Source organism: Seriola aureovittata, chromosome 4 (genome assembly GCF_021018895.1).
Source record: "Seriola aureovittata isolate HTS-2021-v1 ecotype China chromosome 4, ASM2101889v1, whole genome shotgun sequence".
In the NCBI taxonomy this organism is placed as follows: Eukaryota; Metazoa; Chordata; class Actinopteri; order Carangiformes; family Carangidae; genus Seriola; species Seriola aureovittata.
Genome location: NC_079367.1, coordinates 12,922,256 through 12,948,095, shown reverse-complemented (window position 1 = coordinate 12,948,095; position 25,840 = coordinate 12,922,256). Strand labels below are relative to the sequence as shown.

Genomic DNA, 25,840 nt, shown 5'->3' with positions numbered 1-25,840 from the left:
GCAGGAAACAGTGCAAGGATCTGTAATAGTAAATACATTCTAAACTATATGCAAATAACCAAGATATAATAAATAGAAAATCTTTTATTTCAGATTTTGTCTTAAAAAAAACAGGACAATCCTGAAAATATAGATAAAAACTTAACATTCAAATATATTTAAACTTAAAATGCTAAATAAATGGTAGTTAATTACAGTTTGAGAAGATATGGTTGTTGTTTTTTTACAGTTTCAATCAGAAATATAACAAGGTTGATTCTTTGCAGAAATCTGGTGGTTTCAGTTTTGGCAATTTTAAAAACAATAGCTGACTCTACTTTCGCTTTACGGCTTTACTCTGAAGATATGTAAAAATATTATGTGTAGAAATTGCCAAAGCCCTGCAGAAGTTTTTCACATAACATAAAATAACTAAAAAAATAATAAAAATATATAAATAAATTCAAAAAACAACTAGCTAAAAGTACTGGCTTGAGGTGTAATCGTGTAGGTTTGCTTTTGTATAACTGCAAATCTTGTGGAACAACAGGATGAAATCAAAGACTGTCCATCGTGTGTCCATTTTGACTCCACTCCTTTTCTCTGCTGAGAGCAAATCATCTCTCAGATCCTGATGAGTGACAATCTTATACACCAATCAGATCCTTAGGTCTGTCTCCCAGCTCAGGCGCTACAAATCCTGCTTCCATGAGTGGGACATATGGATCCAGCACCAATGCCCTTTTAAAGAGCTTGAGTCCTGTATTATCCCATAGAGGTTTTCTATATTCACTTTCTAAAACCTGAAACTCATTACATGGGTTTTCTGTCCTTATCCTAAGATCAGTGTATCTGTACTACTTTAAGAGAGAGCTTTGAATGCCAAAAAAAAAAAGATATTTTATCACAGTTAAATATACAAGGCTCTCAGTTATTGCTGCCCTGCATTTTGAATTTAGATAAAACTTCTTTAATCTTTCTATAATCAGGACCTTTTGGTCAGTGGAGCTTGTTGGATGCACAGTTTGGTGTCAAGTGGGGGTTGAATGAGGCTGAGTGTAAACCAGTCACACTAAAGTTTGCACATGGTGCTTACCATATTTGATTTGTCCTTGTGGTTCCACTTCTCTGGTAGTTTAAGGCATCTTGAAAAAAAAAAAACTGTTTGTCTGGTCCCTGTGTGACGTTTCAGCCCTGTTACACTGACAGATGAACTCCCACTAGTGTAATATCATTATCTTGTTGCGTTTGTGGTCGTGGAATTGCATGTTTTTCTCGCACTAGACTCCAACATTAGAAAGCAAATTTACTCAGCAGTGGGGAGCATCAGGGAGCAACTTCACAACAACAGAGCAACATGCAGTGAGCTGGTCTCTTCAGTTTGTTTCAGAGGTTGGTCAGATCAGATGCTTGAAGCTTGTGGAGCCCTCAGTCATGGTTCAGGTTGGTCTGTAGAGAGGAACAGGCCTCATGCTACATGTTAAGGTCTTGTCCTGCTCGACCTTTTGTGACCATGAGCGGGGAAGCATATAAGACATAATTATGGTCTGTGAATATGTGTGCTTTTCTGGCCAGTTTCTGGATATCAAATGACATCTGACAGTTTGCCTATAGATTCTTGAACATGTACAATATTTCAAGTAACCAAGATTGGCCAAAGAAATTTGCTTAAAAAAGAAGATTTTTGCCAAAATGTATTAAAATTCATCCATCCCAAAGTTGCTTGTTTTTCTCACTGAAGAAGTGCAGAACCAGGTCTGATGTTCAATCAGCTGAAAGATTCCTTGTTGAATTCAAAGGTTGTTCCAGAGGATCGGGCTGAATTACACAGTTTGTGGAGAGTCCTGGAGATGCCCTTAGGTCCACAGCAGAAAACCCCTACTCTCTTACTGAAACCACAGAGAAAGACAGTCATATTTTAGGATGTTCATAATTCATAGCTTCCACAAGACTAGAATGCTAACCCCAGATGTTCTCACTTTACTCACTCCTTATTGGTCTTCCCAATCTCATCAAACAGTAACTTCCACCTGGGCCGACCAACCAGCAGCCTCGAGGTGAGTGGCCGGTACTTCTCCTCAGACATGCTCTGAAAAAACGAGGGTAAATAAGACTAACATCACTATTTTTATTTTAAAAACTAAACTAAACTTTAATCAACATCTGCATCTGGATGGTACAAAAAATATTAGGTTACCACTGCGAGAGGGAAAAACATTCATGCAATCACATCTGCAATCAGCAAATTAAAGGTCAGTGTTGACTTTTCTACATCTTCTATACACAAACTGATTAAAATCAGGGCAATTTCCTGTCTCCTTTACTAAAATCTTCGTCTGAAACAACTGTTGAAATCTATACATTCCTCTTCTTCTCTTACTTTCTCCTGCTAACCTGCACAGCAGCCTGTGCCTTTTAAAAATAAAAATCCCTTTCCTACACATTCAAATTGATTTATAGTATTTTATTTATAAAGGAGTGTCTTTAACAAACTGTATGTCTTAATAATTAATAATTAAACATAAACTGTGCTCTTATTGTTTTGCGCATTGTGTGTATGACATTATTCATCCTTAATGTAAAGTGGAGATTTTTACAGAAACAAGTCAAGGCAACAATTTTCGTCTGCTGTGTCAGGTTGTGTTGTACTAAAAATTCTAAATTCACTACAATATTTCTGTGTCACGAAGTCGCAATTACACGACACTACAGGGGGCTTTTATTTTGAAATGACGGATAAGGTGGAGCCGTGACAAGAAAGAAAGAAAGAAAGAAAGAAAGAAAGAAAGAAAGAAAGAAAGAAAGAAGAGAAAAAGGGAAGAGAGAGAATGATCGCTTTCACTAGTTTCCATTAAGTTAAATCGTTACTACCAATTGATATTCACTCCGACGTCATATATATGTAGGCCTATTTATTGTGGAAACTGCAGTAACAGAATCCTCGAGACGAGCAAAACTTAATAGTGCGTGCGCCTCGATAGCACTACACCACCACCGACGGAGCTCGCCTCCTCTCCAACGGGGAAACACAAGTCTCTATTTTACAGATCCTCGTGATGAGTGACTCCGTGATCCAGGAGCGTGCTTTGAAAAATTGAACACTCCCCGTCGGGGAATCGAACCCCGGTCTCCCGCGTGACAGGCGGGGATACTCACCACTATACTAACGAGGAGATGACGTGAGAAATTTTCATGACGTAAAAAAAGGAAGTCGTCCAAATAAATCCGAAAGCATATAAGGTCACCAACACAGGCCCGTGTTAAAACATTTAAATTAATAGAAACAAAAATGGCTTGATGTTCCATTTGATCCACATATATGTCTGACATTTAAATACATGATCCGTTTGGCTTGATCTCAAGGACATAAAGTATTGCATAAATACGTGCCAATGAAGGTTACATTGGCACGTATTTACTTTATGATCAAAAACATGACCAAACAGTTAATAAAATCAATGGTATCGTTATTATAGGTATAGTTTTATTGATTTTGCTGCCGTAATTTGTTTTTTTTTTTTGTTTGTTTTTTTTAAGAAACTGGAGGGAGTGAGCATCTCTATCAACTAGAGGTAAACGTCTTCATTTTTGATTTTTTGTCAGCCTTGTAAAAATAAAATGTTTGCACGACACTAGAAATAAAAACTACTGTAAATGTTTACATTCATTGTCTCTACTGGCTGAAAAGGTGAATATAGTTTGAGTGCAAAACAAGTGCATTATTACAGAAATACACGGACTGAAACAATGCGACAGAATAAATACTGTGCGATTCAACAGACTTTAATTGTTAGTTCACTCGAGTAAACTTTAAACTGCAGTGTGCTGTAGGTTCCCTCTGTCATTTACCGCCCTCTAGTGGCCAAGGTTCTTAAAGACTGGCAATGGCTCAATAATGAAGAGATGAATGTGTGAAGACAATATATGAAATATAATGAAATGAAAAGATGACTCGCTGTGTGTGTGTGTGTGTGTGTGTGTGTGTGTGTGTGTGTGTGTGTTGTGTGTGTGTGTGTGTGTGTGTGTGTGTCACACCAACCTGCAGACTGTCTGCCCGGCTGACGTACAGTTTCAGGTTAAAGTAGTCTGGTCTGTTTTCCTGCCAAAGCTAAATGACACATACAAACATGTAAAGTTCAGTGTTTAGTGGTAGTGAGATGAGTTTGGACTGATTTAGCAAAGTGACATTGAGGAAAAAATACAACATTTATTCAATGCCTTTCTTGCAAATATAAGAGGTAAACAGCCACAAGATGGCGTTAAATTCAACCAAACTGACAGTGAAAATAGCCTTTACTGCAAGGCCTTGACTTTTAATGTTTCTCATTTTACTCATACAACTGTAAAAAAAAAAAAAAGTAAAGTTGTTAAATTTATATTGTTTGAAAAACTTTTTTATACATACTACATGCATACATACATGCTAGGGCCTGCTCTGCTGACTGTTTCACTATGCATACCAAAACGTTCTTTGCAAAAAACACACAAAAAATTAATTGTTGACAGTAAATTCAGAGTTATAGTTATGCAGAGTTTGATACCATGACCTAATGAGTGCTTTTATTTGATCAATCCATGTTTCTACACAAACTTTGTTAAACTGTAATAAGACCTTAAAAACACAGGTGCCACAGTAAGTACTCCCCTGCGCATCAGTGATTTTTTACGTTCATAACCTCTGACCTTCCCCTGCCACTTAAAACCTGGAAAACTTTCTTTGACCTGTCTGAGAGCAAACACACACAACATTGGAAAGTTGCTGGCCCCAATAGCCTGTGGCAAGTGGATTATCTTTGCTAGTAAACTGGCTTAACTTACATTTTCTGAATGAACAGTATCAGCAAGGGCAGGCATAGACATTTTGAGGGACAGTGGTTCAATTAAAAAATGCCAAATAAAGACTTTCAATTAATCCTCTCATAAAGTGAATCTTCTGACCCAGTGCTGACTTCAAGCAAACACAAATCCTAAATGCTGAACCTAAAAGGTTTCCAAACTCTAATTATGACCCACAGTTTAATTCCCATGTTCTAATTAATATAACATGTAGGCTACAGCATGCTGACTTTGTCCTGACCTTGTGATGAAGGGCACACAGCAGCTCAGCAAACCAGTAGAAGGACTGAAGCTCCCTACAGACCCAAACAAAATACAACCTCTGCAACCTGAACCCCGTCCAACCATCACTGGGTGTACAGCAGGGATCAGCGGAGGGAGAAAAAAAAAGAAAAAAGAAACATCAAATACTTTCTCAAAGTATTCATCTCTTTCCATTATGTGACATTTTTCACAACTCACAGCAGAGCATGCAGCACACAGGCAAACGGTGTGACTCCTATTCCACCAGCAACACACAGACTGACGTCGTAGTTAAACACGTCCTCTGATGGACTTCCAAATGGACCGTCCACGTAAAGCCTGAACATATGATGTGGACAAAAAAAAAACACAGAAGCAAATTAGCCAAGAAACTGGGCAAATATGCACACATATATTTATACTCTTCCCCCAGGGTTAAAAACACATACACAGACAAACATCCTGCATTTGAGATCTCACAGTCTGTCTGCAGCTTGTGTGTGTGTGTGTGTGTGTGTGTGTGTGTGTGAAGACAGACACAGACACCCATCTTCTCTATAGCAGCTGCTCAAATACTTGTGTCACAAAACACACACACACACACACACACACACACACACACACACAGACAAATACACCTTTCTCATACACACATACACTCAATACACAGATCCAAAATCATCAAGCACAGTCAAACCAAAACGTTTCTCTGCATTAACAACGTATACCCAAATATGCTCAGACAATGTTATACATCCAAACTGAGCCCAGAAAATGGTTAGTAATGCTACAGCAGCACTTTAACACACCCCAACACCCACCACACGGCCAAGTGAGGATTGGCTCAGCCTTACTCTCACATAATCACAAACCCTGTGCTCAGTAACACTTCTGAGAAAGTTTTATTCATGGCTGAAAATGTTGTATAAAGACATTATAATATCGGTTTATTGGTGACATTTGAAAGAAAAATGTCTTAAATAGTAAGCACTTCCTGCTTCCTACTGCTTTTATCGATTATCCTGTAACTTTACTTTAAGTCCTCCTATTTACCATTTAATAAACACAGTATAATGTAGTTGTATGCAGCTGTGAGGACAAGTGTTTATTAATGTACAGTATTTGTCAGCATTTATAACCTTCTGTGTCTTCCATTATTTTAATTCATTGTCTGTTTATACAGCAGCTTCCACTTATGCGTGTCCACAAGAGGAGTTATAGTTATTGATAAATACATAAATAATAAATATGCATGTTGACTAGTTGCAGTATACAAGTAAATGGAAATGAACTGACTGTAAGTGTGCACTTTTGTACACCTCAGCCCACTTAACGGGGGGGGGGGTTTGTTTGATGGTTTGTTTAGCTCTGGTTTACGTTCACAAAACAAACTCTCATTCTCTCCAACCCCGCATTTCCCTCTCTCTATCTCCTCCTATCTCTCTCTCAAACACAGGGCAGGAAGAGCACAGGGTCAGAGGTCAGGAGGTCGTAACCTCTGACCCCTCTGTGATCCTGAGCTTTCATGAGAAATCATGTCAGCCACATCACTCACACAGTCACAGACACAGACAGAAAATGTACTTGGGGTATCTCCTCTGTTGCACCATGGGAAGGATCTCCAAGTCGATCCTTGGCTGAGGAAGTAACAGCTGTGTGAACCGCTCTGAGGAGAGGAGAGGAGAGGAGAGAGAGGAGAGGAGAGGAGAGGAGAGGAGAGGAGAGGAGAGGAGAGGAGAGGCTTTGTAATTACACAGTTAATAAATCCACTGGTCTAACCCCAAAGAACAGAGAGTGTCATACATAATGCCAGTATTATGTCTTACAAATACCACTACTATACATAGTTATGGGTCCTTTCTATACATCCTAGTTCAGTTTTTCCAGTGTTTCCTTACAACATGCGTCATAGCAGATTAAGGGGCCAACATAAACAAATCGACTTCCCTTCCTGTGTTCTGAAAGCATGTGTCTGTGTGCATATGTACAGCAGTGAGTGGAAATGAGTGGACATGTTCTTGCCTTTGTGACAACCCCCCCCAAGGCCCACAGCTTCCTCTAGAAGTGAGTCCCTTTGGATTCTGCTGCATAAATGCGCAACACACAGGTTATCTTTTATTGACCGCAGGATGACACCAGTGACTTTTCCTTTCTCTAAAATACTGCATGTGTATGTGAAGCATTGTGTATTTTATTACTGATCTACTGATTCCAGTTTTCCAGCTCTTTAGTTTAACTGAAATCCTACAACCTCTGCAAATGTAAACAAACTGTGTGTGTTGCGGTTGTGTACTCATGACAAATACAGTTTTTCAACCAGACCAAAAAACTGTGGGAACCATGCTAGCATCAAGATAAAGGAGTAGTCACACATACACACACACAGCATAGACACAGACAGGGGACCTTACTTAGGCTTACATGTGCAGAAACACAGAGAAAAGGACAGACAAACAGACACTCACTCTTGCTGTTACTTATCAGAGTCGACAGGATGGAGATCATTTTGTTTTTTGTCCTCCTCTTCATTACCTCTCCTCTCTGGGGAGGATGCATTTCCGAAAAAGTACATTTGTGTGTGTGTGTGTGTGTGTGTGTGTGTGTGTGTGTGTGTGGTGTGTGTGTGTGTGTGTGTGTGTGTGTGTGTGTGTGTGTGTGTGTGCGTGTGTGTGTGTGCATGCGTTTGTGTGAACCCACCAGTCCAGTCTCCCACGACTCGGAGATGGATGCCAAAAGTTTCCTTGTTCTCTGTGGGACACTGTGAGGAGTTAGAGAGCAAATAATGAGTCACAGCAAAACACACACTCACACACACACTCACACTCACACACACACACACAAACACACACACACACATACACACATACATATGCAACTAATACAAGAGACACAGACATGCACACAAACACACAATCCAGAGCACATATACACAGCATAGCTACAGTTCTTTTCATTACATTTAACAATGCACACACAAACACAGTCATGGACACACACACACAAACACACACACACACACACACACACACACGCACACACACACACACACACACACACACACACACACACACACACACACACACACACACACATAGCCTTCCTGTTGGCAGACAGCGTTACTAGCCTCAGGGGTCTGTCTGCTCTCTGTCAGTGTGATTCTCTGCCCTCGTCCTCAAAGCTCCATAACACACCAGGCGCAGGCATGCACACAGTATACGTGTGTGTCTGTGCGCGTGCGTGTGTGTGTCTCTTTGTGAACGAGTGTGTGTGAATGAGTCTGAGTCCATCCCTGTATGCTGTCTAAGCAGAAACTTGTTTCTTTATCTTCTGCCTTTGTCTCATACAATCTGGACTAAATCTGAAACCATCAATAAACAACCTGAAACTGAATACTACTGCACGACCCAGCTGTCAATCAAGTGCCAGCCGACAGTAGAGGGGGCAGGATGTTGAAACAGACAAAGGACTGCATGTTTCTTTGCCAGGGGGAAGAAATTTTAAGAAACTGTAAAAACGTGTGTGTGTGTGTGTGTGTGTGTGTGTGTGTGTGTGTGTGTGTGTGTGTGTGTGTATGCGTGTGTGTGTGTTTGCATTGAGTCATGAGGGAGGAATGTGTTGCAGCGCGTTGGAGAGTTTCATAAAGTCTTACCGTTGTAAGTGTGAAGGGATGGTTCTCAAATGAAGAGACACCTGGACAGTTAAGAAGAATATACTGAGAAAAAGAGAAGAACAGGGCGACAGCAGGATGACAGAGAGAGAGAGGGGAAGAAAGAGAAGAGGGGGATTCGAGAGGGGGTGAGAGAAAGAGGGAGGGAAACAAAGGAAGAATTAGTAAAGTTCCTAATAAAATACAAGTGAGATCTAACAAAAACAAAATTTTTGGCGATAAATACACGTCAAGTCCTCTCACCTGTCCAGGACGAGCTCTGAAGTTCTTCTTTAGCATGCGCAACTCAAAGACATCACAGGGATGCCTGATGACCGTCACTATGGTAACAGGGTCACTGCTCCTGATGTAGCGGTAGAAGCGCTCCGCACAGTAGAGACAGAGAGGGCCGGTCACCCAAAGCCATGTCTAAGCACACGTGGAGACACAACGCAGCACAAATGACAATGCCAAAACTACACTCGTTATCACACATGAGACTTTCCACATCAAATAAACGCTTCATTTTTACAGTAAGCCACACAAAAAGTTAACGGAAGGTCATTGTCATCTTTGTTGGGTCTGTTTTAAGTGATGTTCAGAGATCTCAGCAACTTACAAATCATGGTTTTCCTTTAAAGCAGGAAAATCTCAGTTTATTTACATTCATACATTACGTTCATACATTATTCCTAGATGGTTACACTTGTCGATTGCCTTACAGTCACAGCAGATAAATGTAAATTTACTATTTTTAATGTGTTACATATTTGAAAACAGATATAAATAGACAGTGTACTGCTCCCGTTTAATTAGGTAAATCGACTGCATTAATGTTACATTTGGATTTTCTTTAGATGTAACTGCCTGCAGTGGTGGCTCTGCAGACATTTTGCAACCAGTTCATACATATTTTTGTTGTTCCTAGCTGTCAGAAACTCAGCCTTGAAATTACAACTATGAGGCTGACTTAAAAACTTTTTATCCCCACTAGGCTGCACATAATCACCGTCCGTGCGATATGACGAGAATCAGCCTTGATACAGGAAGCTTTGGGATTAGGCTGTATCAGTTGCTGTCTATCAAAGCTTTCCAATTCTCACAACTTGTTCCCATTACAGTGACACAAGGGGGCTCTGAATCAAACCTGGGCCAAGAAAGACATTCCTGAAAATACATGCTAAATCTATCTACCTCTCCATCACAGTGGGTGGTGTTTCTGTTTCTTTCTGCCGGCAGTTACCTGTGGCAGACTAATTGCTCACAGCTCCAGTAAAGCTTTGGGTATAAAGGGGATTTTATGGAACCAGTTTGTTGCTTAACGACCATGTGCAAACACATAATCACACACGCGGGAAGAAACACACACAAACACATGCCTTGATGTAGAAAGAGGATGTCTGCTCCTCCCTAACAGCACTACACCTCTAATAAACTCCCTCCGACACTTCCCAAACTCAGCACACGTGCACAACACTTACACACAGACAGCACTTCTTTCAACCCAACACACACACACAAATCAATTTGAATGCCAGGATACGCGTAGCAGGCGCCCACACACCCACACACCTGAGGGTAGTGTGGTTGGAAGTGAGCCTCCTCTATGCATCTCCTCTCTTCATCTTCACCCTGGTCCAGCTCTTTGCCCTGCGACTCTGTGCTGCTCTGATTGGCTCTGAGGCAGCCAGGAGGGTGGGCCTCTATGTTGGTCTGATACTTCAAAGCTCCACTGGTGGAAAAGACATGAATCAAGGTGATGTTAGTTTGGTTATTTCATAGTAACTTATGCATAATACCTCCTTATAATTATGCATTGAGTATTATGATCCACTTTTTGGCTGGACTGCAACAGTGGGGCCAGTCCTATAAACGCAAACGTCTGTGACTGACTGAGTGAGTGATAGAGTTGAGTGATCAAGTTAAAGCATTGGTCAGCTGGCCAAGTTTTGGAGTTTCCCCATCAGCTGTTGCTCTTTCAAAACCAAGCAGCACAAACAGTCTCTATTAGGGGGGATATTTACAGCCTGCAGTGTTTCCATCTTAGCACCACTGTCGCTAGATTTAGAAACTTTTTCTCAAAACAAAATCAACAAATCTCATGACTCTTAGGACAAACCTTAGATACTTTCAATAAAAGAGCATCGGCAGTAATGCCCCACATGCGTGAGGCGCACCTCTCTCGAGTCTACTCTGTTCAGTGAGTGGCAGAGAGGCATAGTAGCAGTTTGTGTCCCAGACAGAGGCTGTGGACTGTGTGAGAGGGCGGGTGATTTTGTAAGAAGACATCGCGGTTATAAAATCAGGATTTTAGCAGCAGCAGAGCAGCAGCTTAGAAATGGCTTGGAAGTTAACATGTAGTCTTAATGGGCCGCGTTTCAGTCACTACTTCATACTTGTTCCGTTGTCTGATAACAGAAACAGAAAAACATGTAAATGAGAATTGCTGTATGTGAGCACAGAGAGTAGGAGAGAAGCAAACTGATAAAGAGTTGAAACCAGCTGACACCAGGTAGAATGCAAATACGACACAATGTCAGTTTTTTTACAGCTGTTCCACAACAGCTTTCTAGTACCTCCTCATTTTCGCATATTGACCATACACAGTCCAGCCATATACTACGTATTGAGTCTTGTTACAACAACATTGGGACCTCTTATATACAAAATAAAGAAAAAGTGAATGTGTGCCAAGGCAAATGTTTGTTTCCTTATATGTTAGAATGGCAGTATAGTGATATTTACATTATATTACACTTTTTTAAATGACTATGATAGAAATGCATGTGTGAATGTGCATTCAGCCAATCAAAATTGGCAAATGTGCAAAAGCATGAAGATCATGTGTAATGGAAAGTTGCCTGTGAAGAAAGTGTGATTGTGTTTGTATGTCTGTGTCTGTTCGGGCCTGCGACCATAAATGTCACCTAATAAAAAATTTCCCAAAATTTGCTCAAGAAAATATTTTTAAAATGGACATCATTTCAAAAGTAGTAGGGTACAGCAGGTGAGTGACTGTCACCGAAAATGAGCAAAAAAAAAATCCTGCACCCTGATTATATGAAAAACTTTATCATAACAAGGAATGAAATGACATTTTGTGTTGAATAAGTGACATGATTTTTCATACTGAATAAGTCAATAATATAATATTTTTTATGAAGTGAGTCAGTACACCATTGCATGATTTCATGAAATGAAAACTGTTAGTACAAGACGATGGAGCTGTTATACTGAGGGAAAAGCTGAGAGAAACATGATTTTGTGAATGAGGTTTAAGCTACTGAAAGAAAGTTTGAGATGTCTCCAGCTGTCCAGCGGGAGTCTCCTATATTTGCTGACATTCATAAGTGAAGCAAATTCTTATCTCTGAGGTTAAGATGGGGACAAACTGTACCCACAGTGAAGAAAAACTCAGCGACTCCTGCAGAGATAAACCCACATACACACCCACACAGGCAAACACACACCCACACATGTAGATTTAGTGCAGCCTTCAGTGGGCTAAGCCCCGAGACCTACCCGACCATGTGCACCATAAGGATGATGTAGAAGATGATGAAGAGGTTGTGTGTGTACCAGAAGATCTCATAGTTGGACACCCTGAAAAAAAAAAGTGGAAAATGCCAACATACATTATTATTTTCAATGAAACTCTTACTTCTACTTCAGACCAAGGTTGTTTTAAAAGAGAAATAACAACCAAAAACATAGAAGTAAATGAGTAATAATAACCTGGAAACATGACAAAAGGAAACAGGAGGAGGAGAGAAAGAAAACAAGCAGAGACAACAAAAGAAGAAAATGAGGACGTAGTTTGTTCAGGAGCAGACGCAGAGAGTCCCAGCTCAGAGCCTGAGTAAGCAGGACTCCAGAGGTCAATATTAAAGGGGTCATTACACACAAGGAACCCCCCCCCCCCCCCCCCCCCCCCCCGCAATAAACACTGTGTTCTTCCTCTTTGATTGCAACTTCTTTCATGTTTGTTTTCTTTAAGTATATCCTGTTTCTATACAGGGACTCCACAAGGACTGAGCAGCATAAGTCATTCTAAGTCATCTAAAAAGATGTGTGTTAGCCCCTTATCAGTGGTCACTTTGTCATAATCCAAGGATGTTAACCCCAGAAAATGGATAGGGATTTGCAGCAGAAGTTAAATGAAATGTATTTATTTATTCTAAATTTTTAAATAAATTGATTAATTGACTTTAGTGTATTGATCCTGTGCCAATGACCTGTGACTTTGCTGTTTTCTGTTTATATAGACAAACTGCACTGGACTTAGTATATAATTAGTTATGATGTTAAAGGGTAAAAATGCTGATGCAAAGAATTGTAATTTACAAAATATGTAAATAACCTTGTGCACATTAATGTGTGTTAATAATACTGGATCAGTCGACACATTATGCAGGTATTCCTCTGGTGTGCTGCAGCCATCCTCCCACCACTCCAGCCACTTACCCAAACTATTATCTAAAGCCTTAAGTGGTCTGGAAAAGCCTCTTATCCTATGTTCAATTACTGAGGAAAGCTAGGAGAGCGCACACACATGCACACAAGTCATACACACCTGCATGAGTTAAGACAAACACATGCAGAGTGGTTGACCCACTATGACCTCAGTAATGACAGAGCTGAGAGTGGAACATTTAGTGGGGATTTGCTCATAGACCGCTGTTAGCATGTCTCCTTATGGTTTCCTTCCTCCATTTCTCTCTTCATCTCTCCCTCTCTCTCTCTCTCTCTCTCTCTCTCTCTCTGACTCACAGACACACACACAAACAAGAGAGTCATAAACACAGCAGAAAGACAAAAGCATGGGTGCACCCATATGTACCCACATGCAGAGAGAAGCAGACGACACAGAGGCAGAGGCACATGTATTTAAGCACAAAAAATGTATAATGGTTTTCTATGGGTAAAACACTGCTGCATGCAGCATTTGCCAAATTGCATCCACCTCTCTTAACACATCTGTGACACAGCACATAACAAAAGAACTCTGATGATTTTGACGGAGGATGGTGGGTAAGGGGACCTACCGTACACAGTAGGAGGAGGACATGAACATCAGGAAGAGGATGAGAACCAACAGAGCACCCGTGACTCCTGGGACTAAGGAGAATCAACCGATGAGAGAGCAGAGACAAAGTCAACAAGTAAGTTTAACATCCTAGGGCACATACATGTACTCATCTTCAATGGGAGATTTATACTCACAGAAAACCCAAGAAAAGAGGCAAGAATAAGAAACACAGGGAAGAAAATATTTAAAGAGAGAGAGAAAGAGAGGACTATAGTGTATTGGTCTATATTAAATACTGTATAAGAAAGAGTAGTCCCTCTTACTTGTGGTCAGAATGATCAGCTTGGGATCCTGGGAAGGAAATGCAACAAAAGAAAGAGTTGTTTGTTCATCTTATCCTCAACGCATATTTTTGTAAGGACTAATTTGCGTTTTAGATGTTGCAGGAACAACCAACTCCGTACTATGGAGAGTAAACAATCCGCAGGCTTCATTCCAATACATCACTTCAGTAGGTGACTTTATCGCTAAGTTCCTCCCCTCTACTTGAAAGCGTGCTAATCAGTTGGTGGAGTCTTTGATTGGATTGAAAACCTGCAGTTTGAAGGCTCTCCGTGGCACATGATGTGTGTGAGGACATATTTGGAAGATGTTTACGTTTTCCTCACTTACTCAGAAGGCTGAGTTTAAATGTAGTAGTGTACAAATATGAGTTTGTGTCTCACCTCTCCTCTGTACCGAGCCAAATTGAGAGCAGGGAAGTCGTCGGAGTAGCTTACACTGAAGTTCACGACATTCACCAAGTGAGCAGACACATGCACAACTAGAGAAGGAGAGTGAGGGGTTACACAAAACTGATTTAAAACACACATTTTTGTGCACAGGCACTAGCAGCTATGCCGAACATCACCTCTGCTTCAGACAGACAAACAATTAATTATAATGATCAAAATGAGCTGCAAGCGAGCACTTGTACAAACATCTCTTTGTCTATTCAGCAGAAAGTCAGCAAAACATCCTCCTGACTCACTGACACGAACTCACACACACACACACACACACACACACACACACACACACACACACACACACACACACACACACACACACACACACACACACACACACACACACTTTCCTGACATCATAGGCTAACCATGCAGCCGTTCGACAGCTGATGGAATTAGAGGGCGTAATCATGAGACACAAGGGTCCTTTTTTCTCACTCACATCCTTTCTCACTCCCACTGCCCCCCCCCCCCCCCTCTCTCTTTCTCTCTCTCTGTCTTGTCTCAGTCTATGTCTCTCTGCCATCCCTAGTGCCTCTAAGTCTTCATTGTCATTTGTTGTCTCAGAACTTCGGCACTCCGCTATTAGAACATGAGAACGTAGCCTAAAGGGAAGAGACATGTGTGTGTGTGTGTGTGTGTGTGTGTGTGTGTGTGTGTATGGTAATGGTGAAAGAAGGCTTAAGCTTTACAGATGATGTAATAGTGAAGAACAGATGCCAGCTCTTGCACTTCTTTTATTTCCATCGTTCTATTGGCTCTATGGATAGCAGTGTCAGACTGAAATATCTCAACAGCTATTGGGTGGATTGCCATGAATTTTTTTAAACAAACAGTCATGATCCTCAAACAATGCAGCATCAACACCAGCATGAGCTTGACATTTTTGGTATTAAGTGAACTAATTCTGATCACTCTCATCTGTACTTTGTATTTAGTGCTACCTCCACTGGTTTCACATACAAATGACTCAGTTTTTGTATAACATCCTCTGTGGCTCTGGAGGAGCATTGTCATCCCAAAATTCATAACATAAAGGCACATGGAGTGTAAGAAAATGGGCTTTTTAAATTCAAAGGCTTTTGGGCATGCAAAAATGTTATTATAATGGGTACAAAGCAAACTGTTTTACATCCCAAATCCCATCAGCCACCATCACAATATTACTAGTCAACAGATCTTTAGACCAGAGCAGGACCTCTGTATAAGCTTGGATCACTGCCGAAGAAAAGCACACAGCAAGTTGTTATATGTAGGTGGCTGGTGCAAACTAAACTCGTAGTTCGTCTTTTTTTCATGAGACTCTCATGTGTTACTGTAAAACTTCAGATATGAGCCAGGCTCCTCAGAAAAAAAAAACGCCCGTCACTGACTGATGAATAAAAGGAAGAAGCTTGTAATCCGGAGACCCGACGGACACACAGCTGCAAGGAGCTCCCATGATGTTATGAGAGGAGACTCTCAAGAACAGCAAGAACACACAGACACACACATACACACACACACACACACACACACACACACACACACACACACACACACACACACAGTGACTTGACAGCAACAACACACATGACCAGCTGGGAGGACATCACAGCTGGTACCCCAGGAATGCTGAGCCAGCCTGGGTCCATTTATCCACACTTTACATACTCACACACACACACACACACACACACACACACACCCCAACACACATTTTACACACCCAGTGATACATTAGCTGCACTGATAAGTGACAGTTTTTACCAGAAAAGATGCAGATGGTGACTCCACAGGCCACATGGAAGGTCTTGCTCTTGTCCAGCAGTCTGCGTGTCTTTCTGCTCGATACCTGCGTGAGTTCGTGTGTATGGAAACACAGACAACAGAGTTATTTTCAAACCACGGATTCATGGGAACCATAAGACATTATGAATCTTTACAAATAATGCACCAAATCTTCAACTGTTTTCTTGCAATTTTACATCAAAATCTCACTAATTAAGCTCAGGGCAGCAGGTAATTTCTAGGTAGGTTTACACAAAAAGATACTAACTAGAACATCATCACAGGCTTTTCAACAAACCCCATATCTTTCTAAGTGACATATGATAAAATGTGGTGTAGCTGCCCATTTTTTAACCAATAAAAAGTTTCTCCCTCATCTGAAACTACCTTGTGATAAGAGTTCCTTTATTTTGAAGGATATAAAATAAGCCACAGCTGTAGACATTGTAACTTCTGATCAATTTTCTCTTTCAAATAAAATTTTCCTCAGTGTGACTGACATGACATCACTCCATCCTTCTACCTATCCCTTTAACCCTCAGTTTCTCTTCTCACCATGTGTGTTCCTCGGACAAAGGTGAGCAGGGAGCGACACATGGGCAACAGCACCAAGCTGCAGTTCAGGTTCAGCACAGATGCAGACGCCCTGCTAATGCATAGACCAAGCTGGGAAAGACACACGCACACACACACACACACACACACACATACGCACGTACATGCACGCACGCACACGCACACACACACACACACACACACACATATATTGTTAGGCAGGTTGCTGCAATAGGGCCTATTCAGTGGATGTAAAGTGATAAGGGTCTTGTGGATTATAAACACACTCTTTTGAGTTGTTCCTATTTAGATTTGGACTATTCAGTGTGCGCACTAAGGGCTTGAAGCACGATTTCCCTGCTACACAGGGTTTTTTAAAACCATCTTTGTCCTTCTCAGTATGGAAAGCTAGGAAACATTCTTCCTTTAGGCAAATCACTCTGCTGGATGATGACTTCACTGGTCAATAACTGCTTAAAAGAATATTTAAAATATTCTTTAAAAATCTCATATGAAGTTAGAGTTAATTTATTTTAAAAGATAATCAATAAGAAAACTGTGTCACTGCGTCCTACACTACTGAATGCAATTAAACTGTGTGCAAAGACAGACTCATGAATGTTTGTGCAATTTTGTGTTTTCCTACTCCAATTTATAAAGTTTGTTACACTATAGTTACAGTAAAATACTATTTGTCTCAATTTTCATAGGCTTTCAACACTGGGAAAATACAAGCCACTATTAAAAGTATGACAAATTAATTAGCTAGTGGCAGTTCCTTTTTGCACCATAGCCATGGATATACTGAGAACTACAACTGGATTACTTTGATACAAAAGAAAACGAACATGTTGATTCTCAGGAAAGTTCTTTCATTCTCGTCTTTTATTCTAATTGGATTTATGGACATTTCTTTACAGTGGACATCAAAGTTAAGGGAAAGTGTGAGTCATATTGAATCCACAAATATGTGTAGTATGATTGTTTGTTCAGATCTGATTGAGTTGTGACTCACCTCACAGATCATCTCTGAATAAACAAACTCTTTTGGATTCTACTCTCTGATGGTGATGTTTGTACAGGCAAAGACAGATTCAGTTTCTGACACCAGTGCACACAGATTTTACAATTTGTCATCTGTGCATTAAAGGCTAGGTTAGGTTCAGGCAGTGAAAGAAAAAGGCAGTGATATATTACCACTGCATCTCAGACCAGGATGAAAAGTGTGCAGCTTACTTGAAGTGACACGGGAGGGATGTCAGCCGTGTAATCTGGCTTTACAAATCTCAAGCTACAGCGAAATGATCGAAGCTGTTTTCAAGCGGAAACACTGGATGTACTTCGGCGTCTGCTAAACTCAGCACATTTAAACACTTTCTTGGCAGCCTCTGTGTGCACCACTGGTGCCGTCTCTTCTGATTACCCCTAAGAAACTGAAACAACCAGTGTGAGATGACGGTGTGTGTGTGTGTAGATCAGAGGAGTAAGGGAGGAGAGACAACTCATGTGTGAAGCTGTAGTGCAACATTTTAAGGGATACTCTGAAGAGTATCTACTGAAGACATACGTTTCATCCTACCCGCTGCCACCACTGACCTCCCAACTGGAGAAACACCAGTTTTAAATCATTAAACAAGAGAAATGATAAACCACCTCCAGTCAATGAGGACACGAGGGATCATAATTTATAGCACAACTAACTGAAAGAGATGGAAGTGCAAGACATGCTGCAGGGTTTCTGAAATATAAAAATGGAGCATGCAAACAGGTCAAAGTTAAAATCTATACAGTGCAAGTGAAGGTCAGCTACAATGAACTTAAAAAGTCTGATCCGTTTACCCTTTAAAAACCTCCCCACACACATTCACTCAATACAGCTTCCAAAAGAAAAGCAGCTGACGGCAAAACCACAAGCAGGAGATCAGATATCCTGCTTTCTGTACATCCCTGAACCCAGGACAACCAAAACACACACACACACACACACACACACACACACACACACACATACACACACATACACACACACTAACCAGCTGAATAAGATAAGATGCTTTTTGAAGTTAAATCGAAATCCCCTTCAGCAGCATTAAAGCTTTGAAATACATCTCCATTTCGCCAGGGGACACATACAAACACTCACACTCTCGTTCATATACACACACTCAGCTACACACACACACACACACACAAAAACTTCAGCCCTGTGGCAAGGCATTCAGTTAAAGCCAGAGGCGTGCCCACACTTGCCCCTCTCTCTCCCCTGTGCCTCCCACTGTACAGGCAGTGCATGAATAGCTCACACATGCTGCTTGCTGCCACATCTTATTCGGCCACTTATTTCATGCTGCACAAATCGTTTCCTCTGCTCAATCTTCATACTGTATCCTTTATGTTTTAAAGCTGTTATGTACCAGTACTGAAACTCAAAAAACTGCAATGTATTCTAATGAAATGAATGTTGTGATCCACATTCTCCCCTTCACCTGCAAAGTGATACCACATTTTATATTGCACATACATTCTTTCTTTCAATGGGCAACATTTAGGGTCATTGCAAGTATCTAATAATGAAGCCCTCAATAGGTCTAGTGGCTTAAAGCACAGCCTCTTAGTAAATACTTGCATTGGACTAAAGTATACAGAGTCTTCCTTTTTATAATATAAACATAAAATCACTGTTCTTGGGTTATTGGACAAAAAAAAAAGTGATACTAACTTTGTTGTTTGGCAGAACTTGAATAAACTCAGCAATATGATGCAAACACAGGTTTCTGACATGACGGAAAAGTCTCAGGTGATTGGACAGTAATGTCAGTGGTATTTGTAGGATTTTCTCCAAAAGTCAAGGAATGTTTTCTCTGGAACAAACACATACACGTACACACACGCAGACACACCAGCATGAACTTGTGACAACAATTACACGAAGGCTCACGTGGGTTAGCATGCATCAAAATCCTGATTCCATGTGCTTGTGTGTGTGTGTGTGTGTGTGTGTGTGTGTGTGTGTGTGTGTGTGTGTCCAGGGTCATGTCACTATTGGCCAGCCCTGGACTCGGCACAGACTGGCCAACTGATGAACACACACACACACACACACACACACACACACACACACACACACACACACACACACACACACACACACGCACGCACACACACACACACACACGCACACACACACAGACACGGCTAATTGCTGTCACAGAGTTTATAGTCATAACTCAGACTCATTAAAGCTGCATGTGACAGACGACCATCCATCGCTAAACTTTTTTCAGAGATATTAATAGAGATATGTGAAGCCACTGAATACAGCAGCAGGTTTTGTCAGCTTATTCAGGCTGTGCTTCCAACCTCATTGCCATCTGGACAGTTACTAAAAAAGCATCACATGATCCATCCATGATATACAGTATGAAGATGCAAACATTACAAAAGCAGTGTATGTTTCTCTGTTATTGGTGATACTCACTGCACTTGTAAATATAATTTTTAATATTCCATTTTTGTGCTGATGCAACTTATTATTCATTTCTTTACATCTGAACTGCTACTTTTTAAAAAATTTTGTCCGCAGTGAGAATATAGATTAATCTATGTGCACACAATCAAAATCTACAAACCTAGATATGCTGATGAGGCAGTGAGGATCAGTGAGTTTCAATATGATGGCTGTGGTTAAGTTTTACTAATGTAGTGCATGGAAGTGCAGGTAACAGGCAACAGATGTTACAAGAAGCCTTAAAATGAAGTGTCCTCCGGAATATCAATTAGATCTGATTAGCCCAACTAGAACTCCATAGCAATATCCATCACTGTGTCTCTGGTTTTACGTAGGTTGCAGCTTGATTAATTAGCTAAAGAAAACATATACACAGTTCACTTAGTGCTCAGTTTTCTTTCTCCCACACACAGATATGCACCAGTGCAATTTGTCAGCCTTTCAGCCCAGAGATGAGAGAATCTCACCAGTCATCCATAAGAGGTATTATAATCAAAAACTACATATACATGTATATACAGCAAAGGAACACTGACCTACAGATTTAAAAAAACAAAACAAACAAACAAACAAACAAACAAACAAAAACATTATTTTTGATGGTAGGACTCTTTTAAATTAATACTTAATTGTAAATTAAGTATTAAAACATATGAGGAAAATAATGATTGTAGTAGCCTATGGGCTGTATGTTAATGTGTCAGGTCTTACCCCGAGCATCTTGTAGAGGTAGTGATACTGCTGTCCATTGAAATAGAGCAGGAAGGTCTTTAGGAACAGCCAGGTGTTAGCTCCCAACCACAGCATCTACACACACACACATACACATAATCTTCAAATGGCACAGCATGTACAGTATAGTCTAACCATCACTTAGCTACATTTGATCTTAAAGAAATGTTAATCCTTGGCATATACAATAATGCTTGTAGCAGGCTGTATGGATACAGTATAACGAACTCACTATTGAGCAGTGACAAACTGACCAATACTCAATTCATTTAGTGCCTGACTTAGTTGTTTTTCCTCAGAACTTGTCAGAAGTTGTCTTGAGAAAACGCGCTGTAAAAGCTCATTAACAGGTAAACCAGACAAATCCGTTCGCAGCATACGATTTGAACGTGGAGCTGAACAGCTTTGAAATCTCTGACGAAAAGTATTTTTTCCCACCAGGACCAGATGCTTTCCTCCCTCGTTGGCGACCCAGCTCCGCAGCGACACGACCATGATGCCCTCTCAGGGTCTGAGCAGCTGCCCAAACTTCTCACCAAAGCCTCGGTGTGGCTGAGAGGTACAGACCCGTCCTCCCGGCAGCTCTCTCTCTCTCTCTCCGTCTGCCTGTTTGCGCGCGCGTGTGTGTGTGCGTGTGAGTGTGTGCGTGTGAGTGTGTGTGTGGGTGTGTGTGCAGCGTCCACAGACCGGCCGGTGTCTGCTCCGTCCTGCCTCCGTTACGCAGCTCCTGTCTGCTCTGAGCGCTTTTAGACTTCTCATGCCCCCCAAACCAAACAAGTCTCAGCGGTGAAGAGCTGCGCACCACCGCATCTCCCACTGTCTACTCATCTCACTTCAGCCTGCTCCACACTAGGCCTGAGCGGCGACAGAGCAGCACCGCCCAAACATCCTGACTAAAAACTACACCGGGTCAAATAAAGATAACAGGATAGACAGGGGAACAATAAACAAAGATCCACCGCGCCTCGCTGCTCCTCCATGCCACTAGAGGGAGCCATAGACTCACTTGTCTCACTGAGGCGGGCCTATAAACATACAGTATATTCCATATTTGTGACTTTTATCTAAAAAATAATAAATGAATAAATAAATTAAGGTGAGTTGGAACTTGGTAAACCCATTAAGGGAATGAATATTTCATCAGTTTAACGTAATTACTTCAGACAACTTTAGCAACTTTAGATTTTATGATTAAAACTCAATGTTAATGACTTCTTAACATTTCTAATTGCAAATTAGATTAGCCTAGTAAAACTCAATATTAATGACTTGTTAAGCACAGACTGGATGGCTTATTATAGCGACAGACCAATGAATTGATTAATTAACATTTTACCAAAATCTGTAACAGCAGCGATATCAAATAGAAACCATACAGTCTTTGAGATTTGTATAAACTGGCAACCCAATTTCTTGTTATTGATAGGTTAAAACCGATGTATAAGATATGAGTAAATTATTTAATAAAGCTATTAGTTATAACATAAAACCTTTACCTTACCGTTAGAAAATAAATAAAATGCTGACACGTTATTGCTGCTGTTATTGGCTTTAGTTGACTAGCTGGAGTGTATACATTTGTTGATTAATGATCTGATGTTTTAGAGAAAGAAGCCACTCATTTCCATGTTTACGCACCTCACAATTTGAATGTACTAGGTCATCCTCTGGGCTGTCTGCACCATCTAGTGTCTGTAATGCAAAACGCAGCTGAAGCTGTGACAGAAAATATCTTTCTAATCAAACATTTATCTTGAAATAAAGGATATTGCCAACATATATACATGCTTGTTAAAAAATAAAAGAACATGAACCTCAGATTAAATAGGTCAAGACATCTGGTACACTGTATGACCACTATGAAACAATATCCACAACATCCTCCACTCAAATCATGTCATCTTTATCAGCAAGTGAGTGAAGCTTCGGAGAGAGCTACTGCGGCCCTTTGAAGTGAGACTGTTTTAGCAACTACAGCGTGCTTTTAACTTTGTGGCAGCAGTTGTGGAATGTAATTTCCTGTTTCTATATGAACTAATTAGTGAGTTTGGTGTGGAAGAGCCCTGGACTCAAACCCATCCAGCACCTTTAGGATGAATGTGGAATGATGACTGAGAACCAGGTCTCATCATCCAACACCTGTGGGGAATAGTCTTGAGGCTGAAAGGAAACCAAACCCCGGGGAAAGGTTCCTGAATGTTGTTGGAAGTATTCCCTGAAGAGCGGAAGCCCATGGTTTTTAAATGAAGTGTTTAATCACATATGGGTGTAATCTTTGGTCGTGGAGTGTATAAAATATGGAGAAAAAAGGCGACAATATTAGGTCATCATCAAAGCCTTCATCAAAGTTCGCTCACACTCATCAGGGTTTTATTTTGAGATTTGTGGATCATTAACATTTATTTTATTTTTTTCTCGTTTTTAAAACGAGGAGCAGAACGTGTTTCTTTACTAGTAACACATACACTCATCCACCAGAGATCATTTTCTTGTTTCTGCTCTATATATTTTTTGCGTTTCATATGTGTGATGCTCTATAGTACTTACCTACAGAAGTAGGTAAGGTGTTTTTGTGGAAATATATTACACTCTCTTTCACCCAGCTGGCATTATATGAGCCTGTTGTTATATTTCATAATTCAATCATAAGTCCTGTTCATTTGAATGAAAAGTAATAAAAATCCAGCATTGGCTTTAGGAGGACCTGGGTACCCAAACAACACATTTCCAAAACAAATCAAAATCAACCTCCCCATACCAAGCAAACGACTGTTGGTTTATTTGAAGTTTTTTTTTTACAGATAGTGCGCTGAGGACGGGACAAAGCTGTGGTCTGTGTCCTTCCCACATTCCTGAGAGTAGAGTCTCCTCCCCACTTCACGCTCCAGCCCACCAGATGAAAGAATCTTCCTCCACCCCACACAGCTGTTCAAAAAAGCACAAGGGGTCAAGCACGACTGAGGCCATGTCTTATAGTGTGGGAATATATGTCTGACTATCTATAGTCACATAAGCAAAGTAAACAACAGCAGATATGTATGGAAGGCCAGGTCTGCGAGGAGAAGAAGAAAACTAGAAGAAGAAACTACCATCTTGCGGCTGTATGCTACCTCCAACCAGTCACGTTGCAGTTTACATCCAAGTCAGTCCAGACTATAATATATCTAGTGAAGACTTTTCAATCCAATGGCACAGAAGATCTGTGGGCAGTTTCAACGTGGGCAGCCAAGATTAGTGTCACCAATTCAGTATCCAACCAAATATGAAATATGGTCACAATTTCTTTTTCTGTTCCTATGTTGCTGAGTTATAGCATCGTTGAACAATGCTTATTTTTGCTGAACATTATGATGTCACAGTGAAGTTGACCTTTGACCTTTTGGATTTAAAATGTCATCACATCATTATTTTATCTTAGACATTTGCGTGAAAAGTTGTCATAATTAGCGTATGAAGTCTTATGAGGTAACAGAGCCCTTGACCTTCGACCTTTGACTACTAAATTCTGATCAGTTCATCCTTAAGTCCAAGTGAACATTTGTACCAAATTTGAAGAAATTCCCCAAAGGCGTTCCTGGCCATTATTCACCGCTGTAACTCAGGGAGGGGATATTGTGAGTATATTTCCTGCAACTTGAACTGTTGTCGGAGGGATCCACAAATTACTTATTAAATTTGAACTATGTTCAGCTATTGTTAGCACCGGGTTAACATGTTAACTTCAATAGACTGCTGAGGAAAATAAATATATGCAGATGGGTCACACATTAATCATTTTAAGGCATTGCTCCACCACAAGCTTTATGCAAAGTTTCAATGGTCCTTGGCATCGATTCTACAAATCTCTGAAACTCTACTGATGGTATGAACATCATTCTTCCACAAGATACTCCTTCATTTGGTGTTTTGATGATGGTTATGGAGAGTGCTTTTTTTCTTTATTTTGTCTCTTAACAGGATTTGATCACCATTATACACATATTTGATTACTTTAGTATTTTATTATTGTGTACAACTTATTGAACTCAAGATGACACATATCCAGTTCTGATTATAGCGTGTAACTGCAAGACACCTTCTCCACATGAACTTAGCAGATGTATCTACTGATCCTGTGGCCATCCAGTTACAGTATACAACTCCTCCCCTTTCTGAACATCTGCTGTCTGCTGTTCACTTAGCCTACAGTTGACCCACATTACACTTTTCATTCAGTTTACCTTTGCACATTACAGTTAGTAATTCTAATTTGCACATTGCTATTTTTGCACTGTTGTCCATGCTGTGATTCTACCTTGCACATTACTTTTTACTTTTTGAGCTTTTGCATTTGTACATTTTCACTTCACTTACTGTGTATTTATTTATTATCACTACTATTTTATAGTAGTTTTTACTTTAATTGTAACAAAGAAATTTTCCTGCGAGATCATTAAAGTTTTTCTGACTGTTTTGGGAAAAACTGCTATCAGAGTGGCTTCTTGGCCATCGAGTGTCAGGTCTAGTAATTCAGCAATACTGAGTCAGCACTGGAACGGCCAAGGTGCACAACATAGCCATTAGTCTACTGGTCATTCACGGCAGTAATGACTAGCTCCCTCTTTGTATTCCTCTGCAACTTTTCACTCACTGTCTCTCCCTTTGCCAAATACTGACTACCACCTACCCTCCTCCCTCTCTCCCTCTCTCTGACTCGCTGTGCCTTGGCCTGCCCCCACTGTGCACTACTTAAACAAATTGCTCTCTATCTCTAT

At 40.5% G+C, this 25,840-nt stretch overlaps 1 protein-coding gene and 1 non-coding gene across 2 annotated transcripts; both read right to left on the bottom strand.

Annotated features, from left to right (window-relative positions):
* Window positions 1-69: 69 nt before the first annotated feature.
* LOC130167238 (NADPH oxidase 4) lies at window positions 70-22,029 on the bottom strand. Its single transcript, XM_056373212.1, has 18 exons — window positions 21,525-22,029; window positions 21,066-21,161; window positions 16,847-16,957; window positions 16,271-16,355; window positions 14,459-14,556; window positions 14,057-14,084; window positions 13,750-13,822; window positions 12,227-12,307; window positions 10,277-10,436; window positions 8,969-9,133; window positions 8,708-8,770; window positions 7,756-7,816; window positions 6,643-6,724; window positions 5,278-5,397; window positions 5,057-5,165; window positions 4,019-4,087; window positions 1,968-2,068; window positions 70-1,868 (listed from the first exon to the last, which is right to left on the bottom strand). The coding sequence occupies exons 1-18, from the start codon at window positions 21,579-21,581 to the stop codon at window positions 1,748-1,750; spliced, it is 1,680 nt and encodes a 559-aa protein (XP_056229187.1). The 5' UTR covers window positions 21,582-22,029; the 3' UTR covers window positions 70-1,747.
* On the bottom strand, window positions 3,081-3,152 carry trnad-guc (transfer RNA aspartic acid (anticodon GUC)). Its single transcript has one exon. It is a non-coding gene; the product is annotated as a tRNA-Asp (tRNA).
* Window positions 22,030-25,840: the final 3,811 nt, after the last annotated feature.

Bases quoted from the DNA above. Each gene is read 5' to 3' on its own strand.
- LOC130167238 (XM_056373212.1), bottom strand. From the start codon at position 21,581: ATGGTCGTGTCGCTGCGGAGCTGGGTCGCCAACGAGGGAGGAAAGCAT. The intron at 6,725-7,755 runs GTGGGTTCACAC...TCCTCTCCTCAG, and splicing joins AGTCGTGGGAGACTGGACTG to AGCGGTTCACACAGCTGTTA. The intron at 5,166-5,277 runs GTGAGTTGTGAA...CTGTACACCCAG, and splicing joins TGTGTGCTGCATGCTCTGCT to TGATGGTTGGACGGGGTTCA.